Raw genomic sequence first — 23,905 nt, 5'->3', positions numbered from 1 at the left:
TGCAGCTCAACAGGAAATCTTATGGACTTGAAATGGTTGCTTACCTGTTGTGTAGCCTACAAGATGAAATTCCGATCCAGCAAGGACAGGTTTTGCAGGCACAGCAAGTAAGGAGTTGCTGCTGTGGTCTCATGTTCTCTTCTGATTGTCCTTGCTTATCTTTCTCTCTCTCCTTATATACATTAGTGAATTGAGTTTGCATTCTTTTCTGCTCTTGGTGACTGCCAGGATTCCCCCTCTTTGCACACAGAAAGGTTGTTCTAAGCATGTGAGACAGCAAAATAATTTCCACTGTCTAATATTCCAAACTATGCATGGCCTGGCTTCCTCTGTGCAGGAGTGATGCCTCTATTATAAGGTAAACTTTATAACCTGAATTGTGAGTCTTTGATGTAAAGATGTCATGTTTTCACGATTAATCAAAGAGTCTTGGCCTATGTGTATATAACATTTCAGTTGGTGTTATCTTAACCATTATTACTATACATTTCATGCACCTCATTTTTTGTGAGAGATGTACAAATGCTTTATTTTCAAAACGTTCTAGGGAATCCGAGCATCCTGAATGTGTGTGTATTAATATTTCTAGCTAGCACTGAAGCATCTTTGTAATAATATGAAATATAATTTGAATTTTCCATTGGGGGTGCTCTTCATTGGCTTCATTTTAAGGGAGAGATGAACAAATATCCCACTTTCAGGTTGTTCTGGTTATCAGGGAGGATGATAAATGTGCTAAGTAAGTTTGTAGAACATGTGAAAGTACCCAAGCAATTCTAATATCCTAAAGAATAAATGAATGTCAGTCAGTTCTTACATGTGTTCTAAAAATGGTTTATCAGGAGCCTCACCACTCGCAGCCCTTCAGATCTCAGAACTCTGAAAACCCAGATCTCAGCCAGGGTTTCCAACTAGGGACTTCCATAGAGGGCATGCAACTATTTTGGAGACCAAATGACTCTTTTTTTCTTTTTGGCATTAGGATGAATAGATACTATTTTATGGACCAAACAACCTCCCCCCCCCCCGCATGTGTTGTGGTGTCGAAAGTTCTGAGGAGCAGCTGGAACATTTTGTTCGCTTAGAACACTTTGCTCTCATGAGCAACTTCTCTTCCTCTGCCTCCTCCCCCTGCCAGCGTCCTACTGGCCATTGTTTTATAGCTGCTTCCCTCATAAACACAAAGTAATCTTATGTTGATTTTGACTAAAAGTTTATTCAGAAACAACTCCATTTTCTCTTTCTCCTTTCCCTCCCTTTCCTCCCTCTCACTCTACCCGCCCCCACTACAGAACCCCCACTGGGACAAACTTCTCAGCAACAAAACATAAAAGATGACTAGATAGAATACAACAACCATCCATCCAGTGGGGAAGCCAGAGGGGAGTTTCTGCTTCCGTGGCAGGTTGCAGAGCCACGCGATGCAGGAGCACAAATAGGCAGGCCCGGCAGGTGCAGCTTGCTTGCTTCAGTGAGAAGTTAGCAGCTAACTAACTAACTTTACTCCATTAGCAGTCCCCCCTGCTAAGTGAGTAAGAAGACCCCTTTTTAAGTGGTGAATCTCTTTGGTTTATCATGGGGAGAGCAACTGGCCCTACCCAACCCCAGCACAACATGAGGCTATTCGCATGCACTTGCAAAACTAAGGGAGCCCAACCCAGTTTTGCATGCACATGTGAACCGCTGGGATTGCGTCTGATCGATGGCAGCAAACCCACTTGTGGAGCCTCCACTCAAAACAAGGTTAGGAGAGCAAGCGCTCTCCTAACCCCTTTTTTTCCAGTCGTGTGTCTGCAGCGGCTTCTTGCAACAGCGGCTGGCAGACTCAGGGGGAGAGGGATCCCCATAATGCACTGCACACTCGCATGGTGCATTACTGGAGCTCTGGGGTGGGGTGGGGCGGGGTGGCACATCCCATCCCATCCCGGCACCCTAACCCTCGGAGCTACTGGCAGAAGCTGGTGCTTGTCTGGGCGGGCAACCCGCCCGCCCCCAGAGGAAGAACTGCTTGTCTGCAGAGAAAGCACCATCTAACCTGCCATCCCCAGAGCCCGCTCTGGAGCCCTTCTCACTGCTTGTGAGAAGAGGCTCCGTCCCTTCAATGGCTGATGCTGGTGTTACCTCATCATCAATTTATTACAGCTATAGGCCATACAGAGAACATACAAACATTAAAACAAGATTCTGGTGTTGCCTTGCATTTCTTTTCAGATTGTGAGGCCTTTGGGGACAGGGCAGCATCTTATTATTTAGTTTTCTTTGAAAACCACAGTGAAACCTTCTCTTGAGAAGCTGTCTATAAATGTTTGTAGTCGCAGAGAACAGCAGGTGAGTGGGAGACCAGGCATGCACCGCTGCACCAGCATACAAAGAAGCTGGCTCGAGAGCTAGCTGGCTGCCCTGCCTTGAGCCAAGAACTGAAGTTGCTGGCCTGGCTGGGGAGAGCAGGCTGGGGGACCCGTGGGGAGGAGGACAGAGGACTATGCATGTGGTAAACCTAACCAGGAGATGAATTTACAGTGAAGAAGCAGGGGCCTTGAGAACTCAGCACCTACTGTAAACCGCCCAGAGAACTTGCATTTGGGGCGGTCTAAAAATGTGTTAAACAAAGAAACATCAGACTGAGGTGACATACAGCTCACCTGGTCATCAGCTTCACAGTGGTGAGCTGTATTTATTCTCATTATCCAATTTTTATCAAAATATGCATATATAATACCAATAAAGATGCAAATTGTATGCATAGACAACTTAGCCTGCTCTCCCCGCAGAAAACTGCCCGCAGAGCCCTGGGTGGCCAGATTGGCCGCCCACACAACTACTGGCTCTGCCACAGAGCTGGTGGGGGGCTGCAGGGATCAGGGGCTGCTCAGTGGGGGGAACCCTGAGCCCAGGAGGCTGCTTGTAGCCTCCCGGTCAGGGGTCTACTCATGTGTCGCTGTGCACCGCGGCGGCACACAAACATCAAAACAAGGTTGACGGAGCACTCATTCTGTTAACCTTGTTTAAGGGGAGGGGGAATTAGTCAGGCTAACCGCCTTGCAACCACCAGGCTCACCTGTGAGCCCGGTGGTTCCTACAATCAGCAGGAAGCGGGCTAGGCTCCCTTCGCCCGCTTTCTGGTGATCATCAGAATAGCTTCAATGTTTACATGGTGGCATCAGGTGGGATCAGCTGGAGACTCAAGATCAAATACAGCAACTGAGACTAAATAACCAACTGGAGAACAGAAAAGAGGAGGGAAGGGGAGATGACTCAACAGAACAAATTTTAACCCTTTTATAGAAGGGTGTGTCAAGTGACATGTTAATTCTTCCATTAAGTCACATCATTAAGACACTGATATTATTTCTGTTATGGCCAGGTTTTGTTATATTATTTGTAAAATACGTACTGGTTTATTGTGAATGTTTGCTGGTCAATGACCAAATAAACTTATAACTTATCTCTAGGGATGTTTCCTTTGAAGAAGCTGGCAATAGAACACATCTGACCCAGCCCAAGATGCATTACTGTCTGGGAATCCCAAGTTTATTTCATTTAAGTCTTTGTTCAGACATTTCCTGTGATTAATAATTTATGATGGGGAGATCAGCTTGTATAACCTTAGACTTTTTGCATGTATAACTTTTAGCAGCAGGGTGTGTATGTTGAAAACAGAACACATAAATTAAATAGACATTCTGTTTATATGCCCAACGCACTGGAGGAGAATGTAAAGGGGAGATCTCATTTATACTTCATAAACTGTAGGCCATGACTGGATTTACACAACAACTTTTGGAATTTTCACGCTTGCTTGCTTACTTGCTTGCATACCTCCTCTGTGGGAAAAGCAAGAATACTGCTTTTGTACATGGAAACCTGTTTTTTCTTACTTGGTCACTTATTTTATTTTTTTATTTAGCTTATTTGTATACCGCCCCAAACTCATAACTCTGGGTGGTTTACAATAAAACACAGATTAAAACAAAGTTAAAATATTAAAACAATTTAAAACAATGATAAATTGTCCAAATCTAATCAAAAGCCTGGGTAAATAAATGTGTCTTAACAGCCCTTTTAAAAGTGGTCAAAGTTGGTGAGGGTCTTATTTTGGCAGGGGGCACATTCCACAGCCACAGGATGGCAATGGAGAAGGCCTGTCCCTGAGTAGCCACCAAACAAGCTGAAGCCAGCTGCAGACAGCCCACCTGCCCCCCATATTATCTCAATAGGTGGCAGGGCTCATAAACAGAGAAGGCATCCTCTTAAATACTTAAGAAAATTGTACTATGATAGAACTGTGACATACCAAATCCTCCATCTAGAGTTTACTTGCAAGCTAGATTCATTTATATTATTTCTTCATCATTATATTATGACTTCACAGCTTTATTTCTTTTAAAATGAAGTATTTGTTTATTGTTTATTTTTAAATAAATAAATAAATAAATAAAGACAGGTTTTTTAGATTCAAATGTATTTTGCCTTTGAATTCCAAAGGCGTGCATATACCATACTTTTGTGCATATAGCCCACCCACATCAAGTGCCTGCACCTGCCTAGAGCCTGCAGTCCATTAACATCCTTGTTAAAAGTCAATTGGAAAGCCCTCACCCAGCTGCTCTCTGTCTGCCCCTTCTTCTGCTGCAAGGCAGGAGGAATGTTGCAAGCATTCTGGCATCAAGGGGAGAGAATACTGTCCCAGTGGCAGCAGTGGGGGAGAGAAAAGGGGTGGAAGGAAGGTGGAGAGAGAAACAGGTGCTTCTCTGGGTAGCTTCTCCTTCTACTGCTTCCACACAATCACTTGTACCCAGACCCAGGCCCAAGAAGACACGGAGACGTTTGTAGTGGGAGAAATGAGCCACGCTTTATTAAATTAACATCAAACATGGCGGACTGTAAGGTGATGAATCACCTAAATGAAAACAGTGCGGGCACCTAGGCCTGGGCTAGGATTCCTTCATCCTGCCCATAAGCCAAAAGGGGCGACACACCCTGGCTCAGGAAAGAGGCAGGTACATCCTGCCTAGTTCCTTCACAGCCAACCACCCCCTATGTGAGAGGGGATCTGGGCAGCTTAGGATCTTTACCCACCCCGGACCGCACAGCCCAAAGGTTGGTCAAGTCCCAAAGCAGGTTTCTTGGCAATCAAAGTCTTCCCGTGCCGCACAGGCCACAAGGAAGCGATTGACCAATCCACCTTAAAATACCCAAGGGTGCTCACCGATAAACTATACCAACTTACCAAAGCCCTCACTGTTCCTGCCACAAAGGAAGGTTAGCCCATGCTTGACCTTCCTACCCCCCGCCAGCCCAGACTTTCAGCAATAGCCCCCTGGATGTTGCGAAGATACAGGTCGCAACCTCTTTCGGAAAGATGAACCCCATCAGGGCAAAAGAGCTCCGGAAAACGAGCAGCCAGATCCGGCTGTCGCAAAACAGACCCTCCAAGAGCCACGACCTCCTTCCCAATGGCCGCTGAAACTTTCCTACGCGCTTTCTCCAAGTTCAAGCTGGATCGAGCACCACGCCAAACTCTGCGCTGAAGCCAATTGATCCAAATTATCCGAACCCCAGGAACCCACCCGCAGAACGTCGCTAAATCCGAGGAGGCTTGCTGAAAGATGGACAGACCAGTCCGCCGGCCCAAATCATTCTCCCCCAGGTGCAAAACTAAAATGTCAGGAGGGGGGAACCTATCTAGATGGTCCCTTAAAGCAGGTAGCAACTGACCCCAGAGCATGCCACGCATGCCCAGCCAATAAATGGAAGCACGGCCCCCAAGTCCCAACTGGGAACCCCAGTGAGAGGTGCTGGCCCGTTTAAACGCCCAGAAGACCAGTGAATGGCCAAACAGCAGGACTCGGACCGGGACCGCCGCCCCACCAGCACCTGCCAAAAGAAAACAACAGGTCAGCCTTGGAACAAAAAAATGTCCGCTGTCAGCGCACGTAACGCCTGACCGCCACGGACCTCCACCGACCTATTTTCCGCACGTCAGTCTCCTGCAACCCTATACGGGTAGCGGTAGTAGCGGCACCGATGCGGAAAGAATGCAACGTCAGCCCCTGGATAGGCACCCCCGCGGCCCGCAGGGCCCGCCGTAATACTGCAAGGAACTGATACTGCGTGAGAGGGGACTGGTTCTCGTGCGAAAAGAGGCACCCGCCAGTAAAAGGACCTAATGCCACGTAATGCCTCAGGGCCGTGACCGGGCACACACCCGAATCCCGAGCTTCGGCCAGGCGCACCGCCTGTCCCCTACCCCTCTGATCAGTTTTAGAACGGCGAAGCATCAAAGAAACTTCACCTGCCCCGAAGGAAAGATCAGAAAATTGCAAACACGCCTCCCTAGAAGAGGTCGCGTTGCGGGGAAGTAATTCCCCAGGGCGAAAGGCCCCGAAGAAGGCAACTAAGATAGCCGCCCGGAAAAGGACAAACTCCCAGTGACTAGCACAGCACCCGTCTAGGCAGATTAAAGTGGAAGCAACCAACTCTAAAGTAAATGGGCGCCTAGTATCCTTAGACTTGGGGTTGCTCCTAGCCCACCCCTCCAACATGCGCCGGACCCGTGGGTCGGATGTGGCATCACCAACCCCCCTAACCTGTGCCTCGAAGGCCAATGCGGCCAAATAGCCAGCCAAGGTAGATGGTGCCCTACCCGCCCTACGAAGGAAAACCAAAAACTGCTGAATTTGTTCCACCGGGACAGGCCAAACCTCCACCAAACCTTCAGCCTTCCGAAAAAGAGAAAAGGCCTCGAGCTTGGCTGCATAGCTCGCTCTGGTGCTAGGCTGCAGAGAGGCCGCTATGGCCTGCTGTGCTTCCGCTTGCCAAGATCCCATAAAAAGGCCGGCATGGGTTCCGGGTGCAGGGAAGCCTCGGGTGCTAACTCTCTGAACCTGTTTAACTGAAAACGAGAGAGAGCATCAGCTATATCATTCCTAATACCCGGGACATGACGGGAACGAAAAAGGATATTAGCCCGCAGACATTGCAGGACTAAGGCCCGAACCAGACCCATAACCCTAGGAGACTGGGAGGTCTGGGTGTTAACAATCTGGACCACTGCCAGGTTGTCACACCAGAACCGAACCGAGGAGTTGGCGAACTCCTGAGCCCAAATGTGGACAGCGACAACAATGGGGAAAAGCTCGAGGAAGGTCAAATCGCGAACCATCCCCTGCTCGACCCACTCACTAGGCCACCTGGCAGCACACCAGCGACCCCGAAAATAAACCCCAAAGCCTATACCACCCGCAGCATCAGAGTGAACCTGAAGGTCTGCCTCCAAAAGCCGCTCACTGCGCCAAAAGGCTACCCCATTGAAATCAAGCAAAAAGGTCTCCCAAAGGGCCAAGTCAGCCCGAACCCCTTCAGTAATCCTCACCCTATGATGAGGGGCCCTAAGACCTACAGTCAAGTCGCACAGCCGGCGCAAAAAGGCACGGCCAGGGGCAACGACCTTACACGCGAAGTTAAGGTGGCCCAAAACAACTTGCAATTCCCGCAGAGTGGCCTTACGTGATCGGCCAAGTGATCTGACTAAAGCTAGCAGGTCCCCAAGTTTACTAAGGGGCAACCTGGAGCAACTGGACACCGTGTCCAGTTCTATCCCCAGAAACGACAAGCAGGTGACCGGTCCCTCGGTCTTATCCTGCGCCAGAGGAACTCCGAGCTGGGCAGCTAGCTCAATAAAAGAATGCAGCAGGTAATAACACTCCCCCGAATTGCCTCTGCCTACAAAAAGAAAATCGTCTAAATAATGCACTGTGCCCAAAAGACCGGCCTTTCGCCTGACTGCCCATTCAAGAAATGTGCTAAAAGCCTCAAAGGCAGCACAAGAAACAGAGCAACCCATAGGCAAGGCCCTGTCAAAGTAAAACTGGCCAGCAAAGGAAAAGCCCAGCAGTTCAAAATCATCTGGATGGACAGGAAGCAGGCGGAAGGCCGCTTCAATGTCACATTTAGCCAACAGGGCCCCAGGGCCCTTGCCCCTAACCACTGCAACAGCCTGATCAAAGGAAGTGTATCTAACCGTGCAAAGACTATCAGGAATGCCATCGTTTACCGATGACCCCCTAGGGTGAGAGAGATGATGGATCAATCTAAACTCACCCGGCACCTTTTTAGGGACCACACCCAGCGGCGAGACTCTCAGGCCGGGGAAAGGGAGGCTATCAAATGGCCCCATCACCCTACCCGCAGCCACTTCTTTGCTGATCTTTTTAACGACTACATCCTCCTTCCCCACCACAGACTTCAAATTGCGAGGGCTACTAAGACCCCTCCGGGCCGAGGAAGGGATCCTAAAACCCTCCCTAAAACCACACAACAAATACGAGGCAGCTGTTTGGTCTGGATAGTCCAACAAAAGCTGCTCAAGGACCCCTAGCTTAATGGGACTAGGTCCCCTTTCCCGCAGAGGGTGCGGGAGGGGGACCCTTCTTATTGTCTGCCTGCTTGGACTTGAATCCAAACCCCCCGAACCTAGCCCTAGGGCAGGAGCTGCTCGGGTGCCTGGCCCCACAGACCCCACACATGTGCTTGAAACGGCAGGGGGATCGGGAGCACTTGCCCTTGGAATTATACTCCCAACAGACGAGGTGGGGTTGAACCCACTGCTGGCCTATGCCAGCCGGAGTCGAAGACCCCGCCGCCCGAGATAGCAGGTGCCCACTGTCTGACCTATCCCCATCTACTGGTCGGGCTGGCGACATGGTGACCAACCACAACTCCTGTAAAGGAGCATCCCAAGGTAACGTGGGATCCAGGGCAGCCCTCATCCTAAAACTTTCGTCGTAACGGATCCAAGAAGATCCGGCGAAGTCAGAGACAGCCCTGTGGATGATGTCCATGTACTTCAACAATGAAGGGGCCCGGGCAGGCTGGGCCTGGACTATCACCCCCATGTAAATCGTGAAGCCGGACAGCCAGTTGTTCCAGGTCTTTTCTACTGGCTTCCTTTTTGTGGCTTCATGCTCTTTACATGATTCTCCCTCCTTATGTTTGACCTCAGGTTCCCTGAACAACAAGCTGAAAATATCCACATATTCCCCTTTAAGAATTTTCTCTTTAGTGGATGGGAGTAGGTGACCACCCAAAGGAAGACCCATGCCTCCATAGGGGGCATGCTGTGGAGAGGGTAGAACCCCCATCGGGTAATAGCCTGGCGAACCGCCCGCCTCAGATATGGGAGCGTGAGAAGACCCCGGAATATTAAGTGATCCAGCGGCGGGACGGTTGCCCAGCCAGACTTGTTCCGCAGCACCCTGCAGACCCCCTATCACCCCAGGAAAAGGAAGTGATGCAGCCTGACCCCAGGTTTGTGCGTATGGGGACCATAAAGAAGCTGGACCCCAGGCACCCATGGCAGGCATCGGCCAGGGCATGTAAGGCCACTGGCTGGTGACGCCGGGTGGTGTAGGTGTTGCAGGCTCACCCGGGGCCAGAGGGGTAGCAGGATCCAGCGGCGGCTGATCAACCGGTCCTATGGGCGGTAAAGATGGAGAAGGTGCTTCCGGGAGCGGAACCTCAGGAGCCGGCAGCGGCAAAGCAGGTGCAGCCGGATCTGGTCTGGCTGGATTGAGACCACTTTCAAGCGCAGCTAGCCTGTTAGAAAGAGAGGTTAGCAACTGGTGCTTGACAGACCCCCTAGTCCTCCTAGGAACCTTAGGGGGTGGCACCCCACCCCCACCCGAGGGGCCAGCTCCCTTATCAGAAGGGGTAGCTTTCGCCTTTTCTAAAGCCTCCATTCTGCTAATTAACCCGCGGATAAGCGTCAGTTCCTCGTCCTCCTCCTCTGAAGAAGATTGCGGAGGGGCAGGCCGTTTGGGCTGTTTAACAGGCCGCCCCCCTTTCTTGCCCTTAGCCTTTCCTGGCATACTGCACAAAACCGGGACCCCTAATTAGGAAACAATCCAGGCCCCTTCAAAGCAAATGTAAGGAATTGATTGTGAGCTGCGTATTAGGTATATATGTAGGTATGTATGTAGGTATGTATGTATGCATGCATCTATTCAGCAATATGCTTACGATTGCAATCCATAGGTAGAAGGCCCACCACAAAGAAAAACCAAGCCCCAACCCTATTAATTGCCACAGCTCACCCCACGGTGGTGCAGGAGGTCCAGCACTTCTCCACCCTCCAAAGCACACTACCCCCAAAAGCCCTTAGAAGCAGCAAGGAGTGACCCCAGGACCCCAGCACCGTAGCCCCCACCCCCAGGCCGAAACTGTGCCCCACAAACCAAGGGGCCAAGCCCCGTTGTGATGGACGCCGCCACGAGGGAGAGCTACGCCGCGTCTGGGACAAACACCGCCGCGCTCGCCCGGGCCCGAAAGAGCGACCCCCGAACAGCAGGACACCTATGCCACCCACGGCGGACAACCGCCGACTCAGCTCCTCGCCCGCTTTCGGGCGCACCCGCCCCCACCAGGCCTCCCAGGAAGGAGCACAGCAAACGAGCTCCTTCCTTCTCAGAAGCCAAAAACGCTCTGAGACGCCGAGCTGAAATCAGCCCGGTGGGGAACTGAAGCCCCGCCCCCGCAGGCCAATCAGCCAATCAGGCTGCTTCCTGGGCCTGCCTATCGGGGCTGGGACAAACACCCTCCCACTTGCACGAGGCAAGGGGAGGGGGATTCTATCCAGGTTTTCCTCCTACCTTGCTCTCACACAACCGCACACATAGCTCCCAAACCAGGTAGAACACAGTTATTGATTGTGTGGATGACCTCATCAGCTAGAATACTGTGAGGAGCTTCACACAAGCAGTGTGAAGTGCTATAAGGGGGTTGGCGGGGAAAGCGAACTTGACCTGCTCTCCCTGCACATGAGCAGGCAGCTTGCCCTGGACGGCTGGATCAGCCACTCACACGATTACCAGCTCTGTCACAGAGCCGGTTGGGATGGTGGGGATTGGGGGCCTCTCAGCCCCCAGAAGCACCAGAATGTCCCATGTGAGTGCTTGGGGCATTCCCGGAGCACCCATTGGGGGTCTACTCTTGAGTCGCCATGGTGCAGAGCCATACCGCAGTGACACACGACCAGGAAAATGATGGACCGCACTCTCCACTAACCTTGTTTAACCAGGGGTATTTAAGAGGGCTGGCAGCCGGGAGCTGCATGTCTCCCGTTGCAGCACACAACCAGCCCAAACCAGGCTGAGCTTCCTTAGCCTGGTATTGACTGGTCATGAGAACAGCCTCTGTGTCTTGTTCTGTGTTCCACATTTGAAGAAGGATAAAGATAAATTGGAATGGGTTCAGAGGAAGGCAATGAATATAGTCAGTGGTCTGGAAAACAAGCCAAATGAGAGAAGGTTGAAGTCAATGGATATGTTTAGCCTGGAAAAGAGAAGACTGGGGGGTGGGGAGGAGGTGTGATCGCATTCTTCAAATACCACAAAGGCTGTCATGTAGAAGAGGGCAAAGACTTGTTCTCTGCTGGCTTAGAGGGCAGATTAGAGCTAATGGGCGTAAATTATAGGCGGGTAGATTTCAGCTGAACATTAGAATAAACTTCTTAATGGTGATAACATTTTGCCAATTGAACCAATAATCTGGGGAGTGGGGGGCTCATTCTCACTGGAGGTCTTCAAGCAGAAGCTGGAAAACGAACAATTGGGGATGCTCTAGCTCTAGATTTCCTGCATCAAGCAGGGGAGTGGACTAGGTGGCCAAACTCCCTCCCCACTACCCTACTCTGGCTGCATTCACACGTAACACAAAACCAGAGTTAAATGGGGCAGAAGTTGGAATTCGTGTACTTCCAAATGCATGAAATGCCCATGCTTGTGGCACTTCTCACTGGCCACCTCTCCGATCACTTGCCCCACCCTTCCTGTCTCCGATCTAATAATGCAGGTGCCCCCCCAAAAAGGGATGCCTCCACGTCCCAACCCAAGCTTGTAAGCCTGTCAAATGGGGAAGTCACATGGAGGCATCATCATGCCCTCTTCCCACTTTCTTCCTTGTTCCCCCCTCCTGGCAATCAGGAGAGAAAGGGGACAGGATGGGAAGATGGCACAATGTGTCCTATTTTCTGAAAATGAAGCAATAAAGATGTATGTTCACAAGCACATGCAGTCACAGTGGCAGCATAGATTGGGCAACCCAATTAGATCACTGGGAAGGGAACATATGGCAGGGCGATGATACCCAGGGTTGGCTTTAAAAGGCAGCTCCACCCAAAATACATTATACATTATATTTTTGTATAATGATGTTGTGGAAGGGGGCCCCCACCCCTTCCCCTTGGGTTAATGTATATAGTCCCTTGGTGTACTGAACCATCCAGCAGGAGCAGCATTGCCTCCAGTGAAAGGAGCCATTCTACATGTGTGATGATGATGATGATGATGATGATGATGATGATGATGGATGCTGCTCGGCAGCAGACCAACCTCTCATGAGAGTGGAAAGCTATGGTGGTTCCCATTCACAACTCATGAGAAAAACCATCTGGGGAATCAGGCAGAATCGCTAATAATGTGTGATAACAGCCCTTCTTCTACGGACCACTCACTCACAAGTGTGTTAGGCCATGGAGACAGGCATGCGGGCCAGACAGCAGATGCTGCCCAGCCTGGTTGAGCTGGGCAAGCTGCGGGGATGGTGGGTACCCTGGCAACACCTCTCCCAGTCTTGGTGGCTGCCACAAGGAAGCAGTCCAAGTGGGCCCTCTGACAGTCTAGTCACCCATCAGGACATATACATTTTTATTTTTGCCTGGCACAGCAATTCCACTCTCCTGGGTTCACTGGAAACCAGGGCTCTCCTCTCCCATGATTCCCCGTGATGGGCCATCTGCATACGCCACACTGCCAATAAGAATTAAGATCTGACCCTGGTCCCCGTATTAGTCCAGTCTGCCCATCCGACAATGCCAGGGTGGGCCATTGCAAGAGCATCCTTGGTCACAGTGGGCCAGACCCCAGGATCCTTTGCACTCCCGCACATACATATCCCCTCCTAGGAAGCTGTCATGTTCCATTCCCAGAGCAATAGAAAAATAGTGGCCCTCGGCATCCCCTTGCTGCCAGAAATTGTGTTTGTGCTAAACTGTTTTGTTGTGGGGCTCTTACAAGAGTGGCGGTGCAATTGCCACCAGATGAAGGGCTTGCATGGCATTTAAAGAGATTTAAATGCCCTTTGCCTGCCAAGGGTGAGTGGACCATTCTGAAAAGGCACGATCGTGCTCAGCACGCCACCACATGGGCAATGCCCGCGGCCCTGAAGACTTTCTAACACCTTGCCCACAGTCTGGTAACGCAAGCACTATGGAGCTTGCTGGGATGCAGGCTCGATGGACCAGAAGGAGGGAGGGGCTCCCCTGCCCTGAAGACAGAAGTTGCCAGGCTGTGGTTGGATGGACGTCTGGGATGCAATTCATGGTTAGTGTCAGACTCTCAGGGGACAAGGTGGGCTCTTAGCACTTCTTGAACACCAGAATGACTGGAGCACCCCCAAAAAGGGTCAGGAACAGCCAGGGGAGGAGGTTAGCTTATCAGCTGAAACCTCTTCCTAGCTTGCTGCCTTCAGACATTTCCCTCTCCTGGAGAACTCCCAGCTCCCATAATCAGAAGCAGATCATCATCATCAGCTGCCTTGTCTTTAAATACCCCTGTGCAGAGCTGACAGGGCTTAAAGCCTACTTCCAGCTTGCCCTTGCTTCCTGTTTCCTGCCATGCCCAACCTAGCTGTCTCTCTGGATCCTGCAGCTCTCCTTGCCTTGTCCTTGTCCTCCCAACCCCACCGGGGCCTGACCGACCTGGGCCCTTTTCATCCTTTCTGCCCCCCAGGGAACAAAATCCCCACAGGAGGGATGCCATGCCCTTCTCCAGACTCCACAGGGCCACCCAAGCAACCAGGTAACATGGCATCCCAACAGTTAGAAAAATTAACGGTGGGTTTGGCAACCTCCAGTTTCACATTACATGGAAAGGCGGCCACTGTGTTCCTAGGATGTCCAGAAAGCTCTCTCTCATTCAGAGATTGTTCTGCCAGTTTCTTCAAAAGAGGATGCGGTGAGCCTGGGAAGGACAGAGGGAGAGAAGTGACAATAAATATGGATTTTAACTCCCATTTCACCCCACCATTTAAGCATTATAGATACATAGATAAAGTTTATTACGGTCATAGACTAGCTCATCTTTACATTTTACAAAAAATTCGAATAAGTAATGCAGGCTTTACAAAGCTTACATAGAGTAAAACAATATTTGGCCACATTAACAGACATCCCAAGTTTAAAACTGGACAGCAGATACTCCAAGCAGAAATGATCAGTGTGACCAGGACAATTCTTTAGCAAAAGTAAAATAAACTTAGAATGACTATCCCTATAAAATTCACAATAAAGAATTACATGGGCAGTAGTCTCTATTTCACCTGCACCACAGGGACAAAGGCATGCCGCATGAGGTACCCACTTGTATTTCCCCTCCAAGACCATGGTAGAAAGTACATTGAGGCAGGCCAGGCTAAGCATTATGAATATTTGATTATTGATGATGATTATTACTAAAAATATTTATATACCATTATTCAACAAAAAGTTTTCAAATCCGTTTCCATAGCATAAGGCATAAGCAAAAATGTTCCCTGTCCCAAAAGGGCTCACAATCTGAAAAGAAAAATACCAAACAGGCACCAGCATAAGCTCCTGGAAGGGACACTATGCTGAGCTGAATAGGGACAGCTGCTCCCCCTGCTACATATTCAGAGGGCCACCACATTGAAAGGTGCCTCTTTGCCCAAAGGTGGTGGTGGTGGTGGTGGTGGTGGTGGTGGTGGTGGTGGTGGTGGTGAAGAACATAAGAACAGCCCTGCTGGATGAGGCCCAAGGCCCATCTAGTCCAGCATCCTGTTTCATACAGTGGCCCACCAGATGCCTCTGGAAGCCTACAGGCAGGAGTTGAGGGCAGGCCCTCTCTCCTGCTGTTACTCCCCTGCAACTGGTACTCAGAGGCATCCTGCCTTTGGAGGTGGCCTATAGCCCTCCAACTAGTAGCCCTTGATAGACCTCACCTCCATGAAGTTATCCAAACCCCTCTTAAAGCCATCCAGGTTGTTGGCTGTCACCACATCCTGTGGCAGAGGATTCCACAATTTGATTATGTGTTGTGTGAAAAAGTATTTCCATTTATTGGTCCTAAATTTCCTGGCATTCAGTTTCATGGGATAACCCCTGGTATGAAGCAGGTAAGTAAGTGGTTCACATTAAGGGATCTGGACTATAAATATGAACCGGTGATCTTAAACTTATTTCCAAACACTCTCCGCAGCATTTATTTCAGGACCACTAGAAGACAAGACTACTCCTTCAGACAAGAAGGTACCATACACTTCATGAATCAAGTCTGAATAAGACCCTAGGTAGGACAAGATTTTTTTTTTTTTTTTTAAAGGACAAGATTTTTTTTTTAATTGAACCAACAAACTACCAAAGCATACAGTACGTTGCCAAAGCACAATTATATACAAAGTGGTTGTTTGTACATGATATATCTACAAAGATTTACATACAAGGATTTGGAAACACACAAGTTATGAAGTATATGCAGGTAGTACTGTAACTCAGGGGTGGGGGATTTCAAGGCACATCAGGTAATCAGGGGGGTTACGTCCGACGTCCATTTCCACAATTTGTCCCATTGCTGTTTAGAAGAGATACTCTTGTCTTTTTGCACATAACCATACAAACTTTTCCAGAAGAGATTTACTGTCTCATCTGTGTGAACCTCTTGGTCACGTCTTCCCTCCCTATTCCTATGCACGAGCATTGCATAAATGACATACAAGTTTACTAACCTGATTACGAGAAGGGGAATGTTCCAATTCCCTAGTATGGGGGCACCCGTTCCGTCCCATTTCCTTGAAGGTTTCTTTCTGGGACCTCGAAAGGAGGTTCTATCGCTCAAACCCGAGGTTAGTTCTTCCCAAGTCTGTTTTTCCAAATCAGGCCACTCTAACAGCTTGCTTACTCCCTGCCACACTCTTTTGGCTACCACACACTCTTTTAAGAAATGTGAGTGGGTTTCCCTGAATGTTTTACCTAGCTCACTAGCTTTCTGTTTGCAGGTGATTTTAGGGCACTCTTGCTGGTCCTCTGGGAGCCATGGCTTAGCCTCATTAAGTGGTAGTACTTGATGGTATAAGCGCCACCTTGTTTCCCATAAATGGAAAGGGACTTTTTTCTCTTTAAAGAGAGCGATAGGGTGATCGGGTTGCAACAAGTACTGTGAAGTGCGGTGTTTGTAGTGTTTACGTTCTAAATCAGGTTTTAAGAAACCCACTTCTAGAATCTTTCCATAAATTGTTTTCCTTAGCTGCTTAATTGAGGAGGATCCTTTAAATAGATCCGGTTCAACCTTCCATTTTTTAAGTGTGAATAACAAATCTCTCAAGTAGTCTGGGTGTTCTCTTTTTAATACTTGTGTGATATTGCCATTGAAAGATCCTTTCCCCCACCATGCTATGCCCCATGCTGACTTGCGCCAACGCAGAGCGAAAAGCGAGACCCAGGTTTTTTGCAGGAGGTTGGACATATCATGGACATTCACGAAAATCCAGTTTCCAAAATTGTAGGACATGAATTCAGTTACAAAATAGGGTTGCAGGGCAGGTAGGGCTAGGCCTCCCCGCTCAACCTCCTTAAAAGCTACCGCACGGGCCAAAGGGAAGGACGCTGTGTGCCATACTAGACGGAAGATCTGGCTTTCAACTCTCCGAAGGAGATTGAGCAGGGGAGGATAGACTACCGCCAGGTTATGCACCGGGCGTAACAGGTAAGTCCAGATGTAAACTGCTTTCTGGTACATGGCAAGGCTCCATTTTTTCCACATGGTGATTTTAAGCATTACTTTTTCTTCCCAATCTGTCCAATTTTTCCCCCAGGCTTTTTCCTTAATCCCATATTCAATCCCCAAAATGTTTACTGTATCTACCCACTTCAGTTTGGACTCTGGGGCCCCTTTGCTTTTACATTCAGAGATGGGTAGGCACGAGAGTTGCTGGCGTCCGGGATCCATTTTAACAAATACGCTTTTGTCAGCATTTAATTCTGAGCCCAAGATCTTGCCATATTCCCAGAAGAGGTTTTGTATTACAGGGATTTCATTTTCATTTGATAACAGTAATGTAACATCATCAGCATGAGCTACAAATTTTACCTTAAACTCAGAATGTGGTTCTGAGTGGACAGGTGGTTCGGCTATCCCATCACTCTCCTTCCTCCTCCCTCCCAGGAAGGTCTCGCAGGGTGGGGGGATAGAGACCAAGAGTCCTTGCAGATGGGGTTCTCTCTGAATCCTGATCAGGATCGGATCCAAGGCCAAAACATAAAGTAATGGGCTCAGTGGGCATCCTTGGCGGACACCCGAATGCAAAGTGATCGGGTCGCCCCGCCATCCATTAATCTGTGGTGTCACCTTTGCATTCGTATAGAGCAGCTGTATCCAAGTAACGCAGCTGTATCCAAGTAACGAAAAGGGGTGGTATACCTTTAGCTGTTAACAATGTCCACAGATAATTGTGGTTCACTTTGTCAAAGGCCTTAACTTGATCCAATAGGAGGTGACCTTTCCAACTTTCATTCTGTATAGAGTACAAAAGTTCTCTCAGCAGACACCCCCTAGGTTGGGGGGTAACATTATACCTAGCTGTGTCATTAGTAACAGGATCTTCCTGGTATTTGCATTTCTCTCTCTGTAGCAGGACCTGACCATTTAATAAGTCCCAAACAAGCAGAATTGTCTCTGCTAGACATCGGACAGAAACTTGGAGTGATACCACTTGTTCCTCTCAGACAATTCTCAGAGAATAACCATAATGGACAGAGGCAAGACAACTCCACTTGGTATCTTTACTCTGTCTGTTTTAGGAATTCTGTCCATTGCTGCCCTATTAGGAAATGGATTTATCATAGTAGTTATTGGCCACCATTGGCTTCAAAGCAGGAAAATGGTACCTTGTGATCTCCTCTTGATCAGTTTGAGCACCAGCAGATTTCTGTTGCAGCTGACTGTCATGACGAGCCAATTTCTGTATTTCAGTTCTCCGGAGATCTACATCGATAAACGGGAGGTTATCGACTATGTCTGGATGTATTTCAACATTGCCACCTTCTGGTGTACCACTTGGCTCAGTATTTTTTACTGTGTGAGGGTCGCCAACTTCATCCATCCCCTCTTCCTGTGGCTCAAGCTTAGAATCAATATGCTCGTGCCCAGACTGCTTGGAATGTCACTCATACCTTTCATGGTCTTCACTGTTTCCATAATTGTGAGTTGTTTGGGAAATAAAAAACACTACAGTCTGTCAGGAAATCTGCCAGGGAATACCAGCCAAAGTGAGGCTTGCGACTACAGCCTAACTATAGTTCAACGCCTGCAACTTGCTTTCAGTGCCATCAATGTCAGCATCTGTTTAACTGCATCAATCCTTTTGCTCGTCTCTTTGTGGAGACACACCAGGCATCTGAAAAAGAATAGCATTGGAATTAAGGACTTCAACACTCAGGCCCATTTCAATGTTATCACATCTTTGCTGTTCTTTCTCTTCTTCTACATTCTATATTTTGCTGTTATGGTGCTGTCCATTATGAATTTATTGGAGTTCGGAAACCTTGAGCGATTGGTTGGTGATATTGCACTGTCTTCGTTGCCTTCTGCACACTCCATAATCTTAATACTAACCAATCCCAAACTGAAAGAAGTGTGCACACGAATTCCAAACATCAGACGAAGATCTTCATAAAGAAGAAAATATGCAGCAGACGTACCCATTGTTCCAAGAAAAGAGGACTGTGTGTGTGTGTGTGTGTGTGTGTGTGTGTGTGTGTGTGTGTGTACAGTAGTCCAGTTCAGGTGTTGCACCAACTGTAGATGCTGAAACCAAGAAGTACTAGATGTACTGGTTTCCGTACTAGTATGCTCTGTCCCTCACCTTCACACTCCATCCCCACACTATCCATGGGTACAACATTCAAATACTATATGCATAGATTGTGTGGGCTAAAGAACACATGAGTGTGAGGATGTGGTGTGTTACTGAGCAATGCTGTAGCTGGGTATAGCATCCATGCTTATATAATACCTATATATGGCTAGTGAATACAGTACCTATGATGCAGAAACTGGCACTTACCCAGATCACACTACTTCCTGCACATTGCTACATCCCTAAGGATGCTCTGGACACTGGGCTTAGACCCATACAAAGATATGTTCTTGCCTAGAAATCTTGATACTTGCATGTGTAAAACAATAGCAACAGATATATGGGAGGAGGGATGATAAGAAGAATGCCTTAGCTCAATGCTTTATTTGCATATTATAACATCTTCTTTGCTATGAACCACACTGCCCAATGAGATCATCTGGAGAGATTTGTCTGCAGTTGCCACCAGCATGTTTGGTAGCTACTCAGGGACGGGCCTTCTCCATTGCTGCCTGGAGGCTTTGTAACACACTTCCTGCTGAAATAAGAGCCTCCCCATCTCTTACAACTTTTTAAAAGGCAGTCAAGATGCATTTGTTCACCCAGGCTTTTAATTAGATACTGTTTTAATTGTGTTTTAATAGTTTTGACTTTTTAAATTTTGATTGTTGAAATTTTCTGTTCTTTTTATTGTCTTGTAAACCACCCAGAGAACTTGTGTAATTAATTAATTAATTAATTAATTAATTAATTAATCCACAGTCGTTAGGGTACAATGTAAAGGGACTGAAGTGAAACTTCATTTACATGTCAGAAATGTGGTACTTCTCTAGGCCATGACTGGACACTAGGAACCAAGCAGGAATCTCCCACAGCTTATTTGGGGGCTCTCCTGTCAGCCTGCACAGCTTTTCTGAGGGAGAAGCGAGGCCGATTTTCTCCTCGGAAACAAGGGCTTTTCTGATTAGGGCTCTCTCTAGCTGGGAGGTTTTTTTCATGCGAGTTTGCGTTAGCTTATGCAAGGAATGGCACGGGGAGACAAGACTAGGGCCCTATACCTAGCAGTCCTTGCACTGGTTCATCCCACTATGTTCTGTCCACACCAGGGCAAGGTGTAGGGAACTTCTTGGGTTGGGGTTGCTCACCTGCTCCTCCCTTTGAAGTTTAATCTTTTTAAATTGAAGTATCTTGTAGGGATGTGCAGAATCAAGATCTGTGCACAGATTCACAGCACAGATTTGGCCCCTTTAAAAGGGAGGAGAGAGCAGGTGCCTGCCTATTCCTCCACCATTCCATGCTGCTTCCTACTGTGATGGCGCTGCCCCCAGTAGTCCTGGTGCAGCAGCGCACACATGGCTTCTGCACATCTTGATTTGTGCACATCCCTAAGATGTTGCTGCCCCTGCTAATTGAGGAAAGAGGCACCACCTTTTCAAGAGGTGACTCGGTCATATTTCACAGTGGGTTGAGCAATTATTCCTATCCTGTTCCAGCACAACACCCCTCCATAGTAGTAAACCACTATGACCTGGTTTACACAGTCATTTGGATCTAGGTTTAATGTGGGTTACCAGCATTGAAGTGAAGGTGGGAATCTCAGGCCATGAACACAAGGTTCATACCTTGGCATGGGTTCATACAATCATACTAATGCTGGTAACCCACATTAAACCTAGATTCAAACTATTCTGTGAACAAGCCATATGTTGTTGTTGTTGTTATGATTTTTTAAGATTTTGAGCCCTTTGGGGAAAGGCAACCATCTTATTTCTTTTTTCTATGTAAGCTGCTTTGAAACCCTTGTTGCTGTTGTTGAGAAGTGATATATAAATATTTGACATTGTAGTTGTTGCTGTGGACTCCTAGTAATTCAGTCAATTTTATTGCTCCCCTAGTCATCATGGTGGATGATTAGTGCTCGGTTTTCTCTTATTTAACCAGTGCCTTTTCATTATTTCCTCTCTTTTATTTCCATTTTAGCAAAACAGTGCAGTCGTTACTGGAACTCCCAGCATCATTTTCTTTTAAAAAAATGTAGCTGCACGATATCCTTATTTGGATAGGGGCCAGGGTGCAGAGCAACGGGGATCCAGTCTTCTGCTCTTGTGCCAATTACCAGCTTAGATCTCCATATTCATCATGGAAAGGAAAGCTTATGGGCATTTTCCCTTCAACAGCTAACAAATTCTGGTAGCAATTTGCATCAGGGCCACAGTATGGGGGGAAGCATTATACCTCTCCTGCACACTACAAGCTTTATCCAAATCAGCCCCTCCCTTTGTGGCTTGCTTTATTGCAGGGAGGAGAGGACATTAGGAGTCCCAGGGAGATCCTGAAATACAGTCCTTCTATGCTCAAATCCCCCCCCCCCAATTGTGTATTTATCTTGTCTTGAGAGGCAAGGTATAATTGGAGTCTTTGGTCCTAGCAAAAATATGTAATTCTCCCCACAATCAGGCTCTGTAACTCTGATTTTCAAAAAGGGAACCAGAGGGGATCTGGGAAACTACAGGCTGGTTAGCTTAACTTCTGAGCCAGGTAAATTGATGGAAAGCATCCTCAAGGATAAAATTGTAAAGCACATAGAAGAACAGGCCCTGCGGGGAGAGAACCAGCATGGCTTCTGCAAGGGCAAGTCTTGCCTCACTAACCTTTTGGAGTTCTTTGAGAGTGTCCACTTGAGGCATGTGGATCAAGGTGATCCTGTTGACATAGTATACTTGGACTTCCAAAAATCCTTTAACAGAGTTCCCCACCAAAGGCGGTTGAGTAAACTTAGAAGTCATGGAATAAGGGGACAGGTTCATATGATATTTGGTAACAGGCTGAAGGACAGAAAACAGAGAACAGAAAGGGACACAAACTCTGTCAAAAGAAATGCAAGGTGGCAATAATGGAGGTGAAAAGAGAGTTTGAGGAACATTTAGCAAAAAGCAACAAGAGAAATAACAAAAACTTATTTAAATACATCAAAAGTAGGAAACCAGGGAGGTGGTTGGACCATTAGACAATTAGGGAGTGAAAGAGATTATTATTGTCATTGAAAATCTAATATGCTACCGGGGCATAACTATAATAGGGCAAGGGGAGACAGTTGTCTGGGGGCCCACTGCCTTGGGGGGCCCCCCAGAGGCAAGTCACATGACTGACTCCCCCAGCCACGCACCCGCCCAGGCTTCCTTCAGTTGTATTCATCCTCCAAAATTGATGCGAGTGTCAAGACCTGGAGCTACCAGAACAGCATGACTTTCTCTAGTACCATTAAATGACTTGCATCATCCACAATTTACAAAACCTTTAAAAAAATAATTTCGGATGATGTTCTATTGTGGCACATAGGAGAGAGAGAGAGAGAGATGCTTTTTGTTACCACTATTCAGCCTCATTTAAGATTTCTTTATCTCACAAGCTGAGCTTCAGTGAAGGGGGGGGGGGCATTTTAAAATCTTTCTCTGGGCCCACTCCAACCTTGCTATGCCCCTGGGGTACCAAAGAATCTACACTCAGAACACCTCAGAAACAACAAAAACCCAGTACCCCATGGGTTAGCAAACCATGGAGGTGGTTGGCACCCTCCAGTTCAAAATCGGTTCAAATTCGAACCAAACCAGAGGGTGGTTCAAGCAAAACCAAAACCAAACCACCCCCTCCTAGTTCGAACCCGGTTCGAATTTGAACTGAACCGGGCAAGCCAGTTTTATGCACATCCCTATTCACATATACACTGATGGGGTCTGAGTTGTCGGTGGCTGACCAGGAGATAGAGCTTGAGGTTGTGGTGGACAGCTCATTGAAAGTGTCCTCAGTGTGCCGCAGCTGTGAAAAAGGCCAATTGCATGCTAGGGATCATAAGGAAGGGGACTGAAAATAAAATTGTTAGTATTATAATGCCCTTATACAAATCTGTGGTGTGGCCAGATTTGGAGTACTGCGCACAGTTCTGGTCACCACATTTTAAGAAGGACATTGTAGAACTGGAAAAGGTACAGAAGGGGGCAACCAAGATGATCAGGGGCCAAGAGCACCTTCCTTATAAGGCAAGGCTACAGTGTCTGTGGCTTTTTAGTTTGAAAAATAAATTCATTCATTCATTCATTCATTCATTCATTTAAACAAATATCTATACAGCCCAAAACTTATATCTCTAGGCGGTTTACAATAAAAACACAATTAAAACAAAATTTAAGCATTAAAACTATGTTTTTAAAAGAGGCAACTATGAGGAGACATGATAAAGGTGTATAAAATTATGCATGGAGCAGAGCGAGTGAATAGAGAGAATTTTTGCTCCTTCTCTCACAACCCTAGAACCAGGGACATCCCCTGAAAAAACTGAAGGCCATGGAATTTAGGACCAAAAAAGGAAGTACTTTTTCACACAGCACATAATTAATCTATGAAATTCTCTGCCATGGGATGTGGTGATGGCTACTAGTCTTGTGGCTATAGGCCACTTCCAACCTCAGAGGCAAGATGCCTTTAAATACGAGTTGCAGTGGAGCAACAGCAAGAGAGAGGGCATGCCCGCACATTTGGTCTGTGGGTTTTTCAGAGGCAACAGTGGGCTACTGTTGGGAAAATAGGATGCTGGACTAGATAGGCTTTGAGTCTAATCCAGTAGGGCTGTCCTTATGTTATATTCTTATTGGTTTATATCTCTCAGCTCAGCTAATTACTGCTACAAATACTACTACTATGAATATTACAAACAGTCTGAGTCTCTTTGCTGGTTTGTTCTGAATGTGAAACTTTTGAGAGCAGCAGGTGATCATCCAGTTTGGTTTATATTTTGCAAGCGTCAATATTACATCACTGTGCAACATCATTTTATGGAGGACTAGAGTTAAAAAATAGTGTCTGGCAGCTGCTGGGAAGAGCACTATCCCACTGATGAGTCCTCCCTGTGATTTTCACCTCTGTAGCATATGAGTACTGTGTCTTTAAAAATGTATTCATCCCTGCTGGTTTCCCTCCAGAA

At 47.6% G+C, this 23,905-nt stretch overlaps 1 protein-coding gene across 1 annotated transcript; it reads left to right on the top strand.

The window, feature by feature from the left end:
- Positions 1–18,015: 18,015 nt before the first annotated feature.
- On the top strand, positions 18,016–18,744 carry LOC128343687 (taste receptor type 2 member 10-like). The gene has a single exon (XM_053293122.1). The coding sequence runs from the start codon at positions 18,016–18,018 to the stop codon at positions 18,742–18,744; it is 729 nt and encodes a 242-aa protein (XP_053149097.1).
- Positions 18,745–23,905: the final 5,161 nt, after the last annotated feature.

This window comes from Hemicordylus capensis, chromosome 2 (genome assembly GCF_027244095.1).
Source record: "Hemicordylus capensis ecotype Gifberg chromosome 2, rHemCap1.1.pri, whole genome shotgun sequence".
NCBI lineage: Eukaryota > Metazoa > Chordata > Lepidosauria > Squamata > Cordylidae > Hemicordylus > Hemicordylus capensis.
Note: the sequence above shows the minus strand (reverse complement) of the source record. Positions and strands in the feature narration are given on the sequence as shown.